The sequence below is a fragment of the Piliocolobus tephrosceles genome, chromosome 6 (assembly GCF_002776525.5).
Source record: "Piliocolobus tephrosceles isolate RC106 chromosome 6, ASM277652v3, whole genome shotgun sequence".
Lineage (NCBI taxonomy): Eukaryota > Metazoa > Chordata > Mammalia > Primates > Cercopithecidae > Piliocolobus > Piliocolobus tephrosceles.
Window position 1 is genome coordinate 110,519,724 of NC_045439.1, and position 21,128 is coordinate 110,540,851.

Below are 21,128 nucleotides of genomic sequence, written 5' to 3' on the forward strand. Positions count from 1 at the left end.
CTTTTCAAAAAATTTAAAATATTACTACAGCAGGCAGCAGCCTTTAGCTTAGACAACTAATTATTCAACGAGGTGTGATACAATATAAAAATAGATTAGGTAAATTAATGTGTGACAGATTCAAACAGCTGCCAAAGAGATGTAGCAGGTTTCAGACACTTATCAAGCCTTGCCCTCTACTCTTCTGTCATCCAAAAAAATATGGCCAGATTAGTATCCCTAAAGCACATCTCTGAGGATACCTTTCTCTATCCCCCAGATTCTCAGTGATTTACCAAAATATGCAAAATAAAGTCTGAAGTTGTCTGATTTTGCGTGACCTCTGGACCATCCCAACCTCCTGTAGTCCCCTTAACATATCCTGTAATCCAGTCAAACTCAACTATTGCCATTTCCTTAATTGCACCTGCAGTTTCCCACCTGTTTCCTGGATCTTGCCCTTTTCTCCACTCATAATGCCTCTTCCTCTACTGCCACAGATAAGAATCCTCCCCAATCTCCTAATCCCAACTCAAAGGCCAGCTTCTCTTTGACGTTGTCTCTGATGTTTCACTTAAACTTCCTTAGCATCATCTTTGTGGCATAACAATTATTTATGTATATATGTTTCCCTTTTCTCCACCTTCTATTCCTTTCCCTAGATATCTTCTGCCCTGGAACTTGTCTTTGAACCTCCCTTTGTAGACCCCCTGGTACCTAGTGGGTGTTCATTAAACTCTTACTAACTGAATACTTTTCTCTCTGGTGTTAAAGTTTTATGAATATTTATTTTCTTTTCTACAGTCACAAATCAAGAGTTAAAGGTTATCTGAGACTAAAAATGACTTATTTGCCTAAAACCAGTGGCTCAGAAGATGATAATGCAGAACAGGCTGAGGAATTAGAGGTGAGATTTTATAAATATTTGGTTAAACTAAAAAAAAATTTAATTTCTTATTTTACTGTACTCTGAAGAACAATAACTATTGAATGAAGTTAACGTGTAAATAAAAATTATTTACTTGGACATTTATTTCACCCAAGCATTCATTAATAGTCTTTCCTCTAAGGATATTTCTGTAGAATGAATGGCCATTATTGATGGCCTTCTTAAAGATTAAGGAGGAGAGAATAGAATATAAATCTAGTTTTTCAAAGTTCTCTAAAACTGTATATTCTCTCCATTAAAGTAAGAACACAATTTAGTATTTTGAAGTTAAATATATGGACATTTTGAGGAGACTCCACTGATTAGGAACTCTTTTATGAAATTTAAGTCCTGTTAATATTCTTATGGTGGGAGGGCTCATAGGAAAGGAGGGGAATTAGGGAGCAAGGAGAATTTAAGTGATCTAATAAAGAGCCTTCTGTATGTGGGGCAAGTAGAATTTAACAATTTTCATGGATGACAGGATGAGAGGAAAATCCAAGTCAAGATTTGTGTAGAGTTACGTGCATCTGGAATAAGCAAGTAGGAGGCAGAAAATATGTATTTGGAATAGAATTGGATAGGGTTTGGAGACTGGAATCCTAGTTGCACACTATCTAGCCAGACCTGAGTGAGTCATTGAACTTTTCTGAACCTCAGGATCTTGTTTGCAGTGTGACAGGATGGCACCAGATGACCTCGAGGGTTTCTTCCAGCAGAAAAATTTATGATTTGGAAAGGGGTCAAAAAAACACCTGCTCCTTGAGGTTCCTTTTGAAAGCACATTATCATCAAAAAGAAGTATTTATTCAGTAGCTGTATTAGTCCATTTTCATACTGCTGTGAAGAAATACTTGAGACTAGGTAATTTATAAAGCTTTAAAAAGAGGTTTAATGGACTCATAGTTCCACATGGCTGGGGAGGCTTCACAGTCATGGTGGAAGGTGAAAGAGGAGCAAAGTCACAGCTTACATGGTGACAGGCAAGAGAGTGTGTGCCGGGGAACAGCCCTTTATAAAACTATCAGATCTCATGAGACTTATTCACTGTCATGAGAACAGCACTGGAAAAACTCACCCTCATGATTCAGTTACCTCCCACTGAGTGCCTCACACGACACGAGGGGATTATAGAAGCTACAATTCAAGATGAGATTCGAGTGGGGACACAGTCAGACCATATCAACAGCAGTTACTGAAAGCAGAGCACACAGCGTATGGCACCAAATTGCTCTGGAGGCTTCTTATTTGGTGCCTTGCTTAACACTTTTGCCTCTTTGACTAAGGGCCTGCTTATGTCTCCATAAGAACAGTGAAGCTGAGGGCCTTCCCCAGGGGCTAGGCTCTACCTCACGTGCCCATGTACCTTGAGAAAGAAAGCTCTAGAACAGGTAGTGAATTTGCAACAGAGCTTTCTGGGAAAATTTTAAATGCACTGAGATTTTGCTTTGCAAGAAAATCCATAATAATAGAAGGATAGAAGGAAGACTTTTTTTTTTTTTCCCCTGGAGTCAGGGTCTTGCTCTGTGGCCCATGCTGGAGTGCAGTGGTGCAATCTCAGCTCACTGCAACCTCCTGCCTCCTGGGTTCAAGCAATTTTCGTGCCTCAGTCTCCCAAGTACCTGGGATTACAGGCATGTGCCACCATGCCTGGCTAATTTTTGTATTTTTAGTAGAGACGGAGTTTTACTATGTTGACCAGGCTGGTCTTGAACTCCTGGCCTCAAGCCGTCCATCTGCCTCGGCATCCCAAAGTGCTGGGACTACAGGCGTGAGCCACGGTACCCGGCCAAGAAAGAATCTTTTCTTCACTCACAGTATAGGTAGCCCCTAGTTTGGTGATCAGAGAACTTGTTATCCTCTCAATTCTCTCTTCACTTATTTGATTAACTTTTTCTTATGTATTTTTATCTGATTTTCATATAATAATCATTTTTAAAGTTTTCAAGTATTTATTCAGTAGAAATTTCTCTACCTGGCTTTTTGGTGTACCAGAGTATCTTGCATAATGGAATTCTGTTTGAAATGAAGGATATCTGCTGTAAAGAAAGCAAATTATTTATTTAGTAACTTAAAAAAATTAAACAGCATTTCGTTGTTTAGTAACCTGCTCCAAGTTTTGCCCACATGCACGCATCATAGGACCCTATTCACAGTTGAGTTTCTGTGGAGAGAACTGCTTCACTTCATTTTGTGGTCTCATGTCTCAATGTTTGAATTCCCTCAGAATGCACCTTATAATTTCAGGAGATGTAAGCGTGTAGGAGTTTATTTATGAAAGGCCCTAGGAATTCAAACACATGAATCTGTGCTTATTTACCTTCTGTGTAGCTAATGACTAGAGGAGTCTTGCCTAGTCCTTTGACAGCTAGTTTGTGACTGTATAAATTCTACTATTTAAGGAAAACAATTGTAATTTTGAAATGAAGCTCACTCTTAGGTAGTTTATATTCTGTAGTAAAGTATGGCTATAATAGATAATTATGTCACGGTTGATTTTTGCACCGTTTGCACCTTTAGGGTTAGTTGTATGTATTTTACAAAATTAACATATAAAATGTTGGTTGTACCTCTGAATACTTTCTTCCTGACCCTCTTTGACTTGATTAAATTGTGAGCAATTACATATTGGCTTTGAGGTTAGTAATTAAATAAGGTTCATTGATACTTAGAAAGTTATTTTATAAAGAATAGCAGCTGATACATATTTAATAGGAAGGCCGGGTATCCAAAAATTGACTGTGTAGAGGCATTCTATCCAGTCTTTCTAAATAGTGTTTGATTGTACAACTTTACTTCCACAAACTTGAGACAGGTTTTTCTTAAGCCTTTAATTAAATTAATTTTTGTTCTTTCTCTTCTTGAATTTACTCAGATAATATAAATACATTAAGCAGACATTTAAGGGAGAAATCTCTAAGAAGCTTTAAAAGAAATATTCTTTTGGTACCATTTTTCTAGTGCTGAGTATTTTTATAATCCTTTACAGCAGTAGTGAGAACTATTTTATTAATAAATTGTATTAATCTTAAAGGAAATTAATCAATGATTATATTCAACCAAGAAACATTAAGCTTATATTTTCTCACAAGAGTAAAATATAAAAACTTAACTTACATGTTTTTGGGATTAAAACCAGAAAAATGCAATCTGATTCAATATATGCAAGACTAATTTTTAGGTATGCTAGATCCTATATTATCATAGTTTAAGGGAAAGGAAAAGAAAGAAGGAAGATAAACATGGATGGGCAGACAAAGTAAGAAGATATAGGGAAAGAAAATAATGGAATTTGGGCAATAAAAAGAAAAAAAAACAGATAACAATTCTTATAAAACAGGTAAAAAGGAAAAAAAAAAAAAAAGAGAAGAAAGGTTGGGCACAGTAGCTCACGCTGGTAATCCCAGCACTTTGGGAGACCAAGGCAGGAGGATTGCTTGAGCCCAGGAGTTTGAGACCAGCAGCATAGCGAGACCCCATCTCTACAAAAAATAAAAAATTAGCTCGGCATGGTAGTATGCACCTAAAGCCTAAGGTGAAAGATAACTTAAGCTCAGGAGGTCAAGGCTGCAGTGAGCTGTGATGGCACCACTGCACTCCAACCTGGATGTCAGACCATGTGGAGAGAGAGAGAAGAAAGAAAGAGAAATTCCCATCCAGACCTTTTCTCCCAAAATAATTTATTCCATCATCTTGCCTGTCACCTTCTATACAGAGCTAGCCAAAACAGATCAACCTTGCTGCAGAAACCCCCTATCCATTTCTCCCTGCTACCAAAAAACATTCCTTTCCTTCCCAACTCTTTCCTGAGGCCTCGTTTTCAAGTCTAGCCTTCCAACATAGAAGAATTCTCTTCCATCTTGGAAGCAATCCACTGCCTGTCACGCAACAGTCATTTACTGCTGATCTCCAGGCCTATAACAGAAACTCTATGTATCTAAGGAAATTATTCTGTGTCAGTTATCCAAGTACCGAAAATGTTTGCCACTTTGTCATTTGCTCTTTGTAACATATATGCATGTTAGTAGTTTTGGCCATACACAAATTTAGGTGTTTTGTTGTCAAATTTATAGATCTTCTCTTTCATGCCTTCAAGGTTTGGTGTCATACTTAACAGTGTCCCACTCTTAAAAAATGTATTTCTAAAATTTTCAACAGTTTGTTACTAATACTTTTTAGTTTCACTTTTAAACGTTTAGATATTATTCAGTCTGTAACTTTTCCTGATACAAGGCATGAGGTAGGGATTCAAGTGAAGATTTTTCCAAATGGGTGCCCATTTTCTAAGTAATCTGCTTATTTTGCCACAGATTTGAAATGTCTTTATCATATTCTAAAATTGCTATAAAGTTTTTTTTTTTGTTTTTTTTTTTTTTTGAAACAGAGTCTTGCTCTGTCGCCCAGGCTGGAGTGCAGTGGTGCAATCTCTGCCTCCTGGGCTCAAGCAATTCTCCTGCCTCAGCCTCTCAAGTAGCTGGGATTACAGGTGCCCGCCACCATGCCTGGCTAATTTTTGTATTTTTAGTAGAGACGGGGTTTCACAATGCTGGCCAGGCTGATCTCAAACTCCTGACCTCAAGTGACCCGCCCACCTCGGCTTCCCAAAGTGCTGAGATTTCAGGTGTGAGCCACCATGCCCGGCCAAAATTCCTGTAAAGTTGTGTTTCTTTCTGGGCAAATCTATTGAGCTGCCTGTCAGTGCACGCACCAGAACCACACAGCTTTAATTGTTGTCATTTATAATATGTTTTAGCTGGTAGAGTTGATCTTCACTTCTTGCTCTTCTTTTTAAAAATTGTGCTGCTTATTCCTACTTGTTTATGTTTGTATTTGAACTTGAGAATTGCCTTGTATCTTTTTTTTTTGAGACGGAGTTTTGCTCTCGTTGCCTAGGCTGGAGTGCAATGGCGTGATCTTGGCTCAACGTAACCTCTGCCTCTCGAGTTCAAGCAGTCCTCCTGCCTCAGCCTCCCGAGTAGCTGGGATTACAGGCACCCACCACCATGCCCAGCTAATTTTGTATTTTTAGTAGAGATGGGGTTTCTCCATGTTGGTCAGGCTGGTTTCAAACTCCCGACTTCAGATGATCTGCCTGCCTCGGCTTTCCAAAGTGCTGGAACTATAGACCTGAGCCACTGTACCCGGCCTATTCTTTTAAAATCATGATGTAGTTTTGTTGGAATCTTGGTAAATTTGTAGATTAACGTGGGAAGAATTGACACCTTTGTGAGACTGAGTCTTCCCAGCCAAGATCAGACTATGTCTTTCCCTTATTTAAATCTTCTTTTGTGTCCTTTGGGGAGCATTTTAAAGTTTTCTTCACCAGTTTATTTCAGTTTCTAATGCTTTCCTAACCAATCAGTATTTAATAGAATCTTTGACATACTGCCTTTTCTTTTATGAGGTTTCTCATATAAAAGCATTAACTCTTGGTACCCTTTTCTATCAGTTCCTACTTTAACTGCCCTAACTAAGGCTTTATGTTAATTTTGCTACTTGTTAGTCTCTGAGAAACCAAACTTCCAGTGCATTTTTTTTTTTAATCTTTCTTTGGCTGTTTTATGACTTGATAAAATGCCTTGCCTTGATCTGGAGGAGAAAGAGAGAAATCAGACAAGGGAATCAGAATGACTTTTCCATCACTAGAGAATTCACTGTAGCAGTTATTTCTAAATCATTTGCCCTTCCCTGTCTTGCCCCTCTATGTATTTGACCTTTATTTAATGATTTTTTCCATGTGTCAGATAGTTATTGATTTCTACCATAAACAAGGTGCTTTCTCTGCAGGAAAGACGATGACGAATGAGAAATAATCCTTGCCCTCATTCAGCTGATAATTTAGAGCATAGCCTAAGATTACATGAGTAGTTTAAACTATGCTTCTCAATTTCTCAGTGCTTTCCAACTTTCCATGGTTGTTTATTTAAAAGATTTTTTGTCTTTTTTTTTTTTTAGATTTTTTTAAATTTTATTTTTGATTGACAAACAATAATTGTATATATTTATGGAGGACCATGTGATGTTTTGGTATATACTTACAATGCAGAATGATGAAATCAGGCTAATTAAATCTGTCACCTCACATACTTTTATTACTTTTTTGTTATGAAAAATTTTAAATAGATTTGTCAAGTTCTGTTTTATTGTTGTTTTGAGACAGGGTCTGGTTCTGTCACCCAGGCAGAACCTAGTGGAAACTTTACAGGCTTGTGCCTGTAAAGTTTTTTTTTTTTAAAGTTTTGGACAATTTTAGACAAAATTTCAATGGTTACCATTTTTGCAAAAAAAAAAAGTCTTCATTATCATAAAGTATATTATGGTCTTAAAAATTGAGAATTGTTAGTTCTGTCTATGCATAATTTCTAAAACTTGGTATAGAAAATCTCTTTTTAAATTTCCTTTAACATATAATTTCTAAAGTTAAAAAAATCATGCATAAACTTAATTGCTACCATCCTGTTTTTCAGCCTGGCTGGGTTGTTTTGGACCAACCAGATGCTGCTTGCCATTTGCAGCAACAACAGGAACCTTCTCCTCTACCTACAGGGTGGGAAGAGAGGCAGGATATCCTTGGAAGGACCTATTATGTAAACCATGAATCTAGAAGAACACAGTGGAAAAGACCAACCCCTCAGTATGTGCCGATGGCTTTCACAATTTTAATCTGGAAGCACTTTACGAATTTTCATTTTGAAGTCATGTCTCAGATGGATTCATAACAGTATAGTGATCCATAAACTATAAGAATACTAGGATTTTTTGGCCGGGCGCGGTGGCTCAAGCCTGTAATCCCAGCACTTTGGGAGGCCGAGACGGGCGGATCACGAGGTCAGGAGATCGAGACCATCCTGGCTAACACGGTGAAACCCCGTCTCTACTAAAAATACAAAAACTAGCCGGGCGAGGTGGCGGGCGCCTGTAGTCCCAGCTACTCCGGAGGCTGAGGCAGGAGAATGGCATAAACCCGGGAGGCAGAGCTTGCAGTGAGCTGAGATCCGGCCACTGCACTCCAGTCCGGGCGACAGAGCGAGACTCCGCCTCAAAAAAAAAAAAAAAAAAAGAATACTAGGATTTTTATGGCCCATGACTTTGAAAATCCTAACTCTGCTGTTTCTTTTTTTAAATGACTTGATAATATTCAAAATTATTTGACATTAGATACTACCCTTTTAATTGTCTCTTAATTTTAATAAGTTTTTAATTATTATATAGCCACAAATAGTACATATTTCTTTTTAGGCTGAATTAGAAGTCTTAGAGAATTTTATAGTTTATTATTAAAATATAATAAAATGTTAATTTCTACAGTACTCTTTTTAAAATATAAATTATTTGTAAAATATAAAGGACTGAATAATAAGGGTCTTACGTTAAATGCCCATTTGATAGTCTGGTCAATATCCACACAACTTCCAGCATGCACAGATCAAAGATGGAACGACTTTCAACATATTCTAACTTATGTCTCCTCAGTGATTTTTTTTGTTATCATTAGATTGTGTATACATTTATAAAATCTCCCATTCATATTTATTCTCAAATCCCCTTCCATTTTTCCTTCCATATAGTCTTGTAAAGTCTTCCTTTAGTCTTCTGTTTGAAACATACTTGTAATTTTTTAATGTGTTCATTAGTCTCCTAATTTTTGGCTTTGATATTTTGTGCCTGATATGTGCCAGGCACTTTCATAGATATTTTCTGTTCTCATATCCTTCCAAAACAAATCAGCAATTCAAGTACTTAATGGCACAGAAGCTTCAATCTTCATAGAGTGATGTACAGACTGCAAAGCTGAAGACACTATAAAATTCTGCAGAATTGCCCTGTTGCATACCTCAGTATTATGGCAAGCCTTACTTGAGCAAAATGACATTTCTTTCACTGTGGCTGATGTTGTTTTCAGGTAGCCAAAATCAAATATTTGGGGGAAAAAAATGAAGCTTTCCCTTAGAACCATGTATCAAAATTATGTTTTCTTTAGCTACAGTACAGTAAGAACTGGTCTTGCAACTAGCCTGAGCTCATGTGGCATTAAATAAATGAACAATAATTTTATTATTAAATATTTGAACAAAATTCTTGATCTGATAGACTGGTTATATTAAATGCAAATAATTAGAATAATATAAATGACTGAGGTAAGGGTGTTCAATCTGATTTTTTTTTTATTTTTGTGGGTCCCTAATAGGTATATATATTTGTGGGGTACATGAGATGTTTTGATGTAGGCATGCAAGGCATAATAAAACCACATCATGGAAAATGGGGTGTCCATCCTCACAAGCCTTTATCCTTTGTCTTACAAACAATCCAATTACAGTCTTCTGGTTGTTTTTAAATGTACAATTAAATTATTATTGACTGTAGTCACCTGTTAAGCTGTCAAATACTAGGTCTTATTCATTCTTTCTATTTTTTTTTTTAATGCTCATTAACCATCCAATCTGATTTATTGTACTTCTCCTAAGCTCAGACAAATCTTTACTATTACCATTTGCAGAACAGGCTCATGACTGTGTATTACCAAAAACAGATACCATTCCTAACAGATATGTAATTCCTAAGCTTTTCATTATAAAGTTCTTAAACCATCTTTCATTCTGCTCTTCACATTGATGCATGGAGTACTCTACTCCTGGCTTAAGACCAATTCTAGAAAATGTACTATCTGATATCACAAAGATGTATGTGTAACTCTATAATACTCTTATAATAACATGACAAAATAATATAATGAAATAATCTGTGAAGCACTCTGATATTCATTCATTCAACAAATATGTTTGAGTACCTATATGTGTTGGACATTATCCTAGACACAGTGACAAACTAAAATATCAAATCAGACATGTTATACCTTTCCACAAAACCTTAAACTCAGTAACGTACTCTAAATATACCAGTCTGCCTACCCATGATTGAATCTATGCATGTTGAAATAGCCTTTGGTCAAAGACAATACATTTTTTTTTTTTTTTTTTGAGACGCAGTCTTGCTCTGTTGCCCAGGCTGGAGTGCAGTGGCGTGATCTCGGCTCCCTGCAAGCTCTGCCTCCCGGGTTCACGCCATTCTCCTGCCTCAGCCTCCCCAGTAGCTGGGACTACAGGCGCCCACCACCACGCCCAGCTAATTTTTTGTATTTTTTGGAGAGATGGGGTTTCACCGTGTTGGCCAGGATGGTCTCGATGTCCTGACCTTGTGATCCGCCCGCCTCGGCCTCCCAAAGTGCTGGGATTACAGGCATGAGCCACTGCGCCTGGCCAGACAATACATTTTTTTATTGATCTAATGTAGATTTTTTTGTCAACAATCACAGAATCTTTGACAATCATTGTAACTACTTAAGACATGGATGATGGTTTTTTATACTTCCAATATAGGGACAACCTAACAGATGCTGAGAATGGCAACATTCAACTGCAAGCACAACGTGCATTTACCACCAGGCGGCAAATATCCGAGGAAACAGAAAGTGTTGATAACCGAGAGTCTTCCGAGGTACAAGTAGTTTCCTAGTTCTCCTTGGTAGACATGTTTCAGCAATAAAGTATGTGTGACTCAAGCTTATTCTGTTCATTTTAGAACTGGGAAATTATAAGAGAAGATGAAGCCACCATGTATAGTAGCCAGGCCTTCCCATCACCTCCACCGTCAAGTAACTTGGATGTTCCAACTCATCTTGCAGAAGAATTGAATGCCAGACTCACCATTTTTGGAAATTCAGCCACAAGCCAGTCAGCATCCAGCTCAGTAAGACGCTCTTAGATTTTGTTATGGCTTCAGTAGTTTATATTATGCATATTATACCATTCAACAACTAACTTTTATGTAAAATTTTGTCTTAAATGCAATAATATGTAATAATATGTTAGGGATCTTGGGACTTTATAACTTGGGCATTTTTCAAATATCCCCATCAATAGTATGGACCAGAGTCATGGCATCCAAATTTCCGTTATGTGAATACCCTCCAGTCAAAAATCACTAGGGACACATTTGTAATTGAACAACTTGGGTTTATTGTTCATTTCAGCAAGGGAGAACACGCACCATTGGTGTTTTGGTAACAGAATGTTAGAAAAGACTTCAAGGATTTGGGCTCCCGTTAGGTGATTTTGAAGAGGGTTTTAGGAAGCAGGACTTTGCTCTATGTGAGATGCTGTTGGGTAGCAGGGATAATTCTATGATTTCGCATCTCAGCTCTTACCCGTAGTGAGGCTAAAGCTATGATTAGCAAAGTGGAACAGTCACTCACATTTGCCAGGATAGGGAAATGTTTGGTATTTTGTGGCTTGGACAATGTGCATGTTTTGTCTATATTCAGCCACAATTACAGAGTTGTCTTGATTTTGTCTTGATCTTACCTATGAGTGCCAGGCCAGCTCCTGGATGTTAGGGACTGCTTTTCTCTCTCCCAGTTATGCTGAAGTTGGTTTTTTGTTTGTCTGTTTGTTTGTTTTGAGATGTCTCACTCTGTCACCTAGACTGGAGGTCAGTGGTGCTGTCTTGGCTCACTGCAAACTCCACCTCCCAGCTTCAAGCGATTCTCATGCCTCAGCCTCCTGAATAACTGGGATTACAGGCGCACACCACCACACTCAGCTAATTTTTGTATTTTTAGTAGAGATGGAGGAGTTTGACCCTGTTGGCCAGGCTGGTCTTGAACTCCTGGGCTCAAGTGATCCACCCGCCTCAGACTCCCAAAGTGCTGGGATTATAGGCATGAGCCACTGCTTCTGACCTGAAGTTTTAACATTATATCACAAATGTCACCAACAGGTATATATGAATAAGAACTGATATACTTAGAAGGAAATAGATGACATTTTCACTTCAGCCACTACTGTAAAAACTGTTGTCCATAGGGTTCAGAATAAAGTATTCCAGCATATGCTTCCATGATGAGAACTTCATAGCTGGCTGTCTAAACTCTATTCAGGGGAGATTCAGTAGGAGACAAAGATTGTTCTCTGAGAGGATGCTATTTGTCATTTCCAGTTGAGGTTTCCCTGCCTTTCATTTAGTTAGTAAATATTTATTGAGAGCAAGTAAATATTTATTGAGAGCAAGGTACTATATGCTAGTTACTGAGGATACATCAGTAAATAAAATTAACAATATCTCCTGCCTTCATGGGACTTATATTCTAGTGCAGGGGAAAGCAAACTACAACCAGTGGGGCAAATCGGCAGTTGCCTGTTATGAATAATTACCACTGGAATACAGCCACATCATTTGTTTAGATATTGCGCATCTCTGCTTTCACACTATATCATCTGAATTAAGTTGTTACAGCAGCAACCATAGGGCCCACAGTCAGTATTTACTGTCTGGACCTTAACAGGAAATGTGTGCTAACCTCTGCTCTAGCATCTTCTTCAAGAACCTTCACAGTAGATAGTTGTAGGTGAATATGAATATCCACCAGTAAATCTGCCTGCCTGCCTCCTGCCCTTCCTTTCTTCCATTTGTCTGTTCTGTCTTCATTCATTTCACTTTTTCACAGGAGAGTAGGACAGGGCAGTCAAAGACCTAAAGAATAAACTACATTAGGCCGGGCACGGTGGCTCACGCCTATCATCCCAGCACTTTGGGAGGCTGAGGTGGACAGATGGCTTGAGGTCAGGAATTCAAGACCAGCCTGGGCAATATGGCGAAACCTTGTCACTACTAAAAATACAAAAATTAGCTGGGTGTGGTGGTGCACACCTGTAATCCCAGCTACTCGGGAGGCTGAGGTAGAAGAATTGCTTGAACCCAGGAGGCAGAGGTTGCAGTGAGCCAAGATCGCACCATTGCACTCCAGCTTGGGTGACAGTGAAACTCCGTCTCAAGAAAAAAAAAGAATAAACTATATTGATTCACTGGTGATAAATCACATGCAATCCCATTCCCTTTCTTCCTGGTATTTTTTTTTTTTTTACTTAAAGTAATACCTGGCAACCATATAGTGTGATACTATGCAGCCATTGAAGAGAACAAGGTGGGCTCAAGTGTATATGTTGGATGGAACAATCCCTAAGAGATGTTGATAAATGAAAAACAGCAAGGTACAGAACAGTGTGTTTGTTATGCCAGGATTTATGTAGATTACTTAAATGCAGAGCATAAATGTGTATATGATTTACTCAAGAACTAAACAGGAAACTAGTGACGTTGCTTGCCTCTGAAGAGAGGCAAAGAATGAACAGGATATATATTGTTTGTACCTTTTGGTTTTTTGAGATAGGATCTCACTCTGTCACCCAGGCTGGAGTGCAGTAGCATGATCATAGCTCACCGCCATCTCAAACTTCTGAGCTCAAGGGATTCTCCCACCTCAGCCTCTGGAGTAGCTGGTACTACAGGCACATGCCATTGTACCCCCACTAATTTTTTAAAAAAATTTTTGTAGAGACTGGGTATAGTATTGTTGCCCAGGCTCCTTTCGAATTTCATAACATGAATGATTGTTATCTATTTTTAAAAAATATTTTAAAAGCACTGTATGGTTACGGTTATAAATTGAGATTGTATTTAGGTATATAAAATAAAACTTAAGGCTGGGCATCGTGGCTCACACCTGTAATTCCAGCACTTTGAGAGGCCAAGGCGGGCAGATCACATGAGGTCAGGAGTTCGAGACCAGCCTGGCCAACATGGCGAAATCCCGTCTCTATTAAAAATGTAAAAATTAGCCGGGTACGGTGGCACGTGTCTGTAATCCCAGCTACTCAGTAGGCTGAGGCAGGAGAATTGCTTGAACCTGGGAGGTGGAGGTTGCAGTGAGACAAGATCGCGCCACTGCATTCCAGGCTGGGCGACAGAGCAAGACTCTGGCTCAAGAAAATAAATAAGTAAAATAAATAAATAAATAAATAAAAATTAAATCGTCCATCTTACCGCTAGTGTATGCTCCCTCAGTCACTATTAGTGGTCAAAGACTAAAGAATAAATGATATTGATTTGCTGGTGATAAATCACATGCATACACATATGGAAACTTTTTCTGTATATTCATAAACATGCATGCATACACATATATTTGTAGATGATTTTTTAGTCTGAGATCATCTTAAACATACTTTTTGGTAACTTGCTTTGTTCACTTGCTGTCTCTTAGACATTGAACCATTTCAGTATATATAGATGTACTCCTTTAAAAACCAACTAAAACAATCATTAAACTCTGGCATATTCCATTGTACAAGTAGCCCTTAAGGTATTTCACCAGTCTCCTATTAAAAGACTTTAGATTGTTTACAGTACTATTATAAACGGTACTACAGTGGATATTCTGATTTAATTTGTACGTGCATTGTCAATTTTGATGTGGTTAAATAACAAAACTAAGATATTTCGGATAGTGATAATAGCATGAATAGAAAAACATAAGGAAAGAATGAACAAGAGATTTCCAGGAAACAAGTAGTCTGGAATGTCCAGGGGGTAGATTGCAAAGTGGGAAGTGGCAGAAGAAGTCAGGAAGAGGCAGGTCGTGGTGCTCAGGAAGCATTGTTTTCTGTGCTGTCATGGGCTTCAGCTCCAGAATGACAGGACTGACTGTGCGCTGCAGAATGCTCTGAACCTGCAGCGTGCAGCATGGAGAATGGACTTAAGGAAGTAAGACTTGCAATGAGGAAACCTATTAGGATATTGCTGTCATTGTCATTGAAGTGACAAAAGATGAAAACTTGAAGTTAAAACAACAATAAAACTAGTAACTAAAGTGGAGAGAGAATGTATTTGAGAATAGTTTCTGTGAGACATTCAAGAGAAGGTGTCCAGGAGGCAGTCCAGCACCCGGGGCGTGGGAGCTGGATGTGTGAAGGTGTCCACGTAGGGGGCTGAGAGCGACCACGTGCCTCAGCCTGCAGTCTCGACAGCTGCATCCTAGCCAGCCTTCTCTTCCCTGTCATACTTACCCTCACTACCTTAGCTGATGCTCAAAGACAAATCACAAATCTCAAGGTATTCTCCTTCTGTTGTGTTGGTTTTTCACAAGAATCATTCCAGCAGAAGAGGCAGCTTACAAGCCTATACTTTTGAGGAACAACCTGCACTTCCTGTGGTGAGTTTTACCCTCTCCCATCAATCAATAAAAATATAAAACTCAGCATCTCTTTTTATTTTTTATTTTTTGGAAGACTGAGTGTGAATGTTTGCCTTACAGGGAACTAATACAGCAGAGAATGTAGGCTCCAGGTGGTGATGTTCAGGGAAAGGCCTTAAAGACAAAACATGCAGAACTGTCTCTCCCATGTTAAAAGCAAAGTCTCTGCATGCTGGTGACTGTGGGTGGCATCTGGGCTTGTCGGTTGAAGCGCTGTGCTGGCTAGAGGTGGTCCGCTGAATGCAGCATACAATTCAGGATCACTGTGTCCAATTGCCGATGCTCTAGCATAAGCACATGGCGTCCAGCAGCCATGTCTGCCCTGTACATGAAACATAGCCGGGGTTTCATCACTCAGGTGTGCACTGGCATTGACACACCCAGTGGCCAGGCTGGAGTTTATCAGTCCCTGGTCTGTTTCTTCCCTGCGGTATCACATCCACCAGTCTACTAAGGCCTTCTGCTTCCTGCTCAGTGCTGTCCCAGCCACAGCCTGGATGGCAGCTTGAACCTTAACCCTGCCTCCATCCTCTTCCTGACACAAGCCTCACTACTCTGAGTGTGTCTCTCTTTTCCAGATGCCCTACTTGTTTTTGAAACCAAAGTAAAACTCCCAGACTCCCAGCGTCTTCAGCCTACCCTTCTCCTTATCCCCCAACAGAAGCCTCCTGCTGCCTTCATTCCTGTCTATGCTTTTTCTTCCAAGCAGACTGTTCCCATGTCCTGGTTCTCTCCCGCTTCTGAGTCTGCGTGCATTCCATTTCCCCGCTTGGAATGGCTTTCTCATTTTCTTCCCCAGCCATGTGGAACTTGGAATGGCAGTCTAGATATGAGCTTTGAAAAATAGGTATGTTCTAGCACAGCAATGCAGAGGCTTCAAAATCCTCAGCCCACGAGTGGTTTATCTGTCTAAATAACACCCTACACTAAGAAGGGGACACAGATCTGTACTGAGGAATGAGACGTCACCCACCTATGCATCCATTGCTCTGGTCAATATTGACCATCAACAAGAGGACAGATGCCATTGAAAGACAACCTTCGCCAGCCTTACTGTCACTCACTGTCATCTGTCCAGCCTCCTCCATTAGATCAGAGCCTGCTCAAGTCGAGTTCCTTGGTATTTTTTCCTCTGCACCTTATAATGTCCTCTATACAATGAATATGTGGAAGTTCTCATTGACTGACAGACATTCACCCAAGACACAACTTTAGGTGCTTCGGATGAGCAGCAGAATCTTGAGATGATTTATATTTTATGTACCAGAAAAGTTGTTTCTGTGCCTTCCTTTTTTTTCCCTCAATACATTGATTGGGTTTTTTTTTTGTTTTGTTTTGTTTTAAGAGCTTTCTTGGAGTGTAATTTACATACCATAAAATCCAGCCATGTTTGCTCATACAATTAAAGAGTTTTTGTAAATGTATACAGTTATGGAGACATCACCACAATCAAGTTAAGAACCTTCTATCACCTCTAAAAGTTCCCTCAATCCCTATGCCTACTCTCATTTGCAAGGAACCACTCATCTGCTCTCTGTTGCTACAGTTTTGCCTTTTCTAGAAATCTCATGTAAAGGGAGTCGTAGGATGTAAGCTTATGTGTCTGACCTTTTTCACTGACCATGCTGTTTTTCACATAGATCCATGGTATTGCATGCCTCCATTAGTGCACGGTATTCCATTGTAGAGATATATCCACTACATTTATCTGTTTACCTGCTGATGGACATTTGTAGAACTGGGCAGCATTTAAATCCATCATTTTGTGATCTAACAGTTCATCAAAACTGTCAGCAAAGTATGTAGGGCTCCTGTGTATCTAGTAAGCGGTGTCTTCAGTGTGGAGACTGGTGGTGACGTTTTTTATGTTGTAAGCCACCTTAAGGAGCCACACCAAACCAGGTCTAATCTAGTTCAAAATGACAACAGGAAGGCCAGATTTAGGACTTTTTTTTTTTTTTTTTTTTTTTTTTGAGACAGAGTCTTGCTCTGTTGCCCAGGCTGGAGTGCAATGGCGCAGTCTCAGCTCACTGCATCCTCCGCCTCCTGGGTTCAAGCGATTCTCCTGCCTCAGCCTCCCGAGTAGCTGGGACTGCAGGCATGCACCACCATGCCCAGCTAATTTTTTGGGTTTTTTTTTGAGTTGGAGTTTTGCTCTGTTGCCCAGGCTAGAGTGCAATGGTGCGATCTCAGATCACTGTAACCCCTGCCTCCCAGTTCAAGCAATTCTCCTGTCTCAGCCTCCTGAGTAGCTGGGATAGGTGCCCACCACCATGCCTAGTTAATTTTTTTTGTATTTTTAGTAGAGACGAGGTTTCACCGTGTTGGCCAGACTGGCCTCAACCTCCTGAACTCAGGTGATCCACCCACCTCAGCCCCTCAAAGTGCTGGGATTATAGGGGGGTGAGCCACTACACCCAGCCTGGATTTAGGACTATTTTAAGTAAGCCTAGAAATAACCAAACCTCTCTTTACTCATTTGTAACAAACTATGATAAATAGCATCTCCTAGCTTTTAGAGAAACAAGGCAGGAGTAACCCTTGATTCAGCAGATAAGCATGATTTCTGTTGTTAGATTACCTGGGTTCAAATCTCAGCTCCATTCCTTAGAAGCAATATCGCTTAACAGGTTACTTCCATCACTCTCGGCCTTTTGGCTAAGATCAAGTGTAGTAACAAGTTACTTCCATATTGTAAGCTTCTGTTTACTCACCAGTAAAAGGAGCCAGTATTAGTAATTATCTCATTGAAATTTGGGTGGGAAATAAATGATATTATCCGTGTTAAACAGAGTGTGTGCTTGTTATTTTTGGGATGTTTTATTAGGGTTGTTATCACTCTCGTCATTATTGTTCTAGTGTTTTTTTTTTTTCCCCAAGTGAAATACTGTACACTTTATTTTGCACATTTTAAAATATTTAAAATGTGGTTTACTTCACTAAAATGTATAATTTACCCATTTTTATTATAATACATGGTTTTAGTTCAAAATAAGATAAAATATGAATTGTTTTAAAGCAAGCAAGTAGTGAAGAAGGGATGTGGTGCTTTTCAAAGGACTCTTTCTTATTAATATTTGATTCTTCTGGCCAGGCACAGTGGCTTATGCCTGTAACCTCAGCATTTTGGGAGGCCGAGGCAGGTAGATCACTTGAGGTCAGGAGTTCAGGACCAGCCTGGCCAATATGGTGAAACCTTGTTGTTCCTAAAAATACAAAAACTAGCTGCGTGTGTTGGCACATGCCTGTAATCCCAGCTACTCAGGAGGCTGAGGCACGAGAATAGCTTGAACCCAAGAGGCAGAGGTTGCAGTGAGCCAAGACTGCACCACTGCACTCCAGCCTGGGCAACAGAGCAAGACTCTGTTTCTCTCTCTCTCTCTCTCTCTCTCTCTGTGTATATATATATATATTTCTAGAAAAGGCAAAATTGTAGCAACAGAGAGCAGATGAGTGGTTGATTCAGGCTGAGAGTAGGGATAGGGATGGAGGGAACTTTTGGGGGTGATAGAAGGATTCTTAAACTTGATGTATTTAATTCTTCTGTTATGCTTCACTGTAGCTTTTGCCTACTTCATCTGGATTACCACCAGGTTGGGAAGAAAAACAAGATGAAAGAGGAAGATCATATTATGTAGATCACAATTCCAGAACGACTACTTGGACAAAGCCCACTGTACAGGTATCCTGCATTTTGTTCACTTGCTTTCTTATAGGATTTCAACTGTCACATCCCTATGTCAACTAGTGTATCACTTTGTAGTATATGCTGGATACTTCTAGAATCTTCTTCTTTTTTTTTTTTTTTTTTTTTTTTTTTGGTGGGGTCTCGCTCTTGTCGCCCAGGCTGGAGTGCAATGGCGCGATCTCGGCTCACTGCACCTCTGCCTCCTGGGTTCAAGCAATTCTCCTGCCTCAGCGTCCCAAGTAGCTGGGACTACAGGCGCACACCACCATGCCCAGCTGATTTTTGTATTTTTAGTAGAGATGGGGTTCCACTATGTTGGCCAGACTGATCTGAAACTCCTATCTCAGGTGGATCCACCCACCTCGGCCTCCTAAAGTGCTAGGATTACAGGCATGAGCCACCGTGCCTGGCCGTAGCATCTTTTAATTATTTATTTTCTGACACTGATGTTAAGTGTCTACCATTCCCTATGAATCTCTAATATACACGAATTACCACTTGTTATTATATAAAACAAGTTCAAATGAGAATAAGGAAAAAGCAAATGATCTAGTTTTGGGATATTTTTGTAATTTGAATAGTTAAGATCATTATTTTAACTAAAAGATAATCTTGGCAATTGGTATCTATTAAAGAAGTTTATGCATGGCCGGGCAAGGTGGCTCACGCCTGTAATCCCAGCACTTTGGGAGGCCTAGGTGGGTGGATCACCTGAGGTTGGGAGTTCAAGATAAGCCTGACCAACATGGTGAAACCCCGTCTCTGCTAAAAATACAAAAATTAGCCAGGTGTGGTGGGCGCATGCCTGTAATCCCAGCTACTCGGGAGCTGAGGCAGGAGAATCACTTGAACCCAGAAGGCAGAGGTTGCAGTGAGCCGAGATCGTGCCATTGTGCTCCAGCCTGGGCAACAAGAGCAAAACTTCATCTCAAAAAAAAAAAAAGTTTATGCTGATGACACCTCCCCTTGGCAATAGTGTCATCTATAATATTTCCTTGTAAGTGTTTAGCAAAATATTTATTTTCTCTTACCACGTCTCTTCTTGAGAAAATTTTTAACACTGAAAAGTGCAGAGAATAATATAGCAAATGCACATATTCTTTATGCTCAGAATTACCATCATTAACAAGTTACCATATTAATTTATAGACGTTTTATTTTTTAAAATAAAGTCTTATAGATTAAGCTAAATTCCTTTTAGCCAAGCTCTTGGTCCCATTCCCCAGGGGGAGCCACTATCTTGAATTTCTTGTGTATTCTTTTAGCCTTTTACATAAAGAGCTTTAAAAATGTAAAATAAAATTAGCCAGGTGTGGTGGCACATGCCTGTAATCCCAGCTACTTGGGAGGCTGAGGGCGGAGAATTGATCGAACCTGGGAGGCGGAGCTTGCAGTGAGCCAAGATTGCGCCCCTGTACTCCAGCCTGGGCAACAGAGCAAAACTCCATCTCCAAAAAAAAAAAAAGAAAAGAAAATGTAAAATATTGTTTATATGCCTGTGTTTCTAATTTTGCAACGAGAGAACACTCATTTTATTTTACAGAATGAGGTGCTGCTCAATTAAAAAAAAACTTTGCCCTATAAGTCTACACCTTTTTTAGCTTAACATTGTTTTAAAGCTCTGTCCATGTTGTTATTTATAGATCCAGTGTATTTCTCTTAACTACTAATATTCCATCATGAATATGTTACATTTCACTTATCCATTTCTGTGGTAGATATTTGCCATTCATTTTGGCTGCCCAACATTTGAATCTACGTCTGTGTATGAGGAATTCCCCATCCTATGAATTTTGGGAAAACAAAGACCTCCTCCCATAGGCACCAGAGCTCCCCTTGCAGCTAGGGCTTGAGCTTGTGGACCTCGCTCCTTCAGTCAGATGCACCCACAGCAGACTGTTAACTACCATCTTACTGCTTGAGAATGAGTTGAGAAATTATAAATTAATGTAAAAATAAAGTTATACAAAATAATGTATTGGAAAAGTGTTATTAAATGTTATTAAATGTAATGCATTATTAAAATGTTGGGAAAATATTAATATGCCATAACTACATTTGAAAATGAGCCTCAAATATGTAGAGTCTCTTTAATGGAGGGTGTGTATTCTATTTGCAGGTTAGGTTACCTTTTTAACTGCATCTATTTGTGAGTTTTCTCTCTATAAAATATTACAGTATGATTTCATTAATGTGCTAGGCCACAGTGGAGACCAGTCAGCTGACATCAAGCCAGAGTTCTGCGGGCCCTCAATCACAAGCCTCCACCAGTGATTCAAGCCAGCAGGTGACCCAGCCATCTGAAATTGAGCAAGGATTCCTTCCTAAAGGCTGGGAAGTCCGACATGCGCCAAATGGGAGGCCTTTCTTTATTGACCACAACACTAAAACCACCACCTGGGTAAGTTTGACACTCTTCCATTTAAATTTATAACAACAAT

General features: G+C 39.4%; 1 protein-coding gene across 6 annotated transcripts in view; it reads left to right on the top strand.

Annotated features, from left to right (window-relative positions):
- Positions 1-21,128, top strand: part of NEDD4 (NEDD4 E3 ubiquitin protein ligase) — a 168,020-nt gene that overhangs the window by 122,399 nt on the left and 24,493 nt on the right. For 4 of the 6 annotated variants that reach the window (XM_023228624.2, XM_023228625.2, XM_023228619.1 and 1 more), the window contains 7 exons: positions 784-886; positions 7,375-7,541; positions 10,288-10,405; positions 10,490-10,657; positions 14,892-14,957; positions 18,562-18,681; positions 20,888-21,088. In XM_023228624.2, the coding sequence (XP_023084392.1) occupies positions 784-886; positions 7,375-7,541; positions 10,288-10,405; positions 10,490-10,657; positions 14,892-14,957; positions 18,562-18,681; positions 20,888-21,088 (943 nt within the window). The remainder of the gene's footprint in view (positions 1-783; positions 887-7,374; positions 7,542-10,287; positions 10,406-10,489; positions 10,658-14,891; positions 14,958-18,561; positions 18,682-20,887; positions 21,089-21,128) is intronic. The other 2 variants (XM_023228620.1, XM_023228622.1) reach the window with 2 other exon arrangements.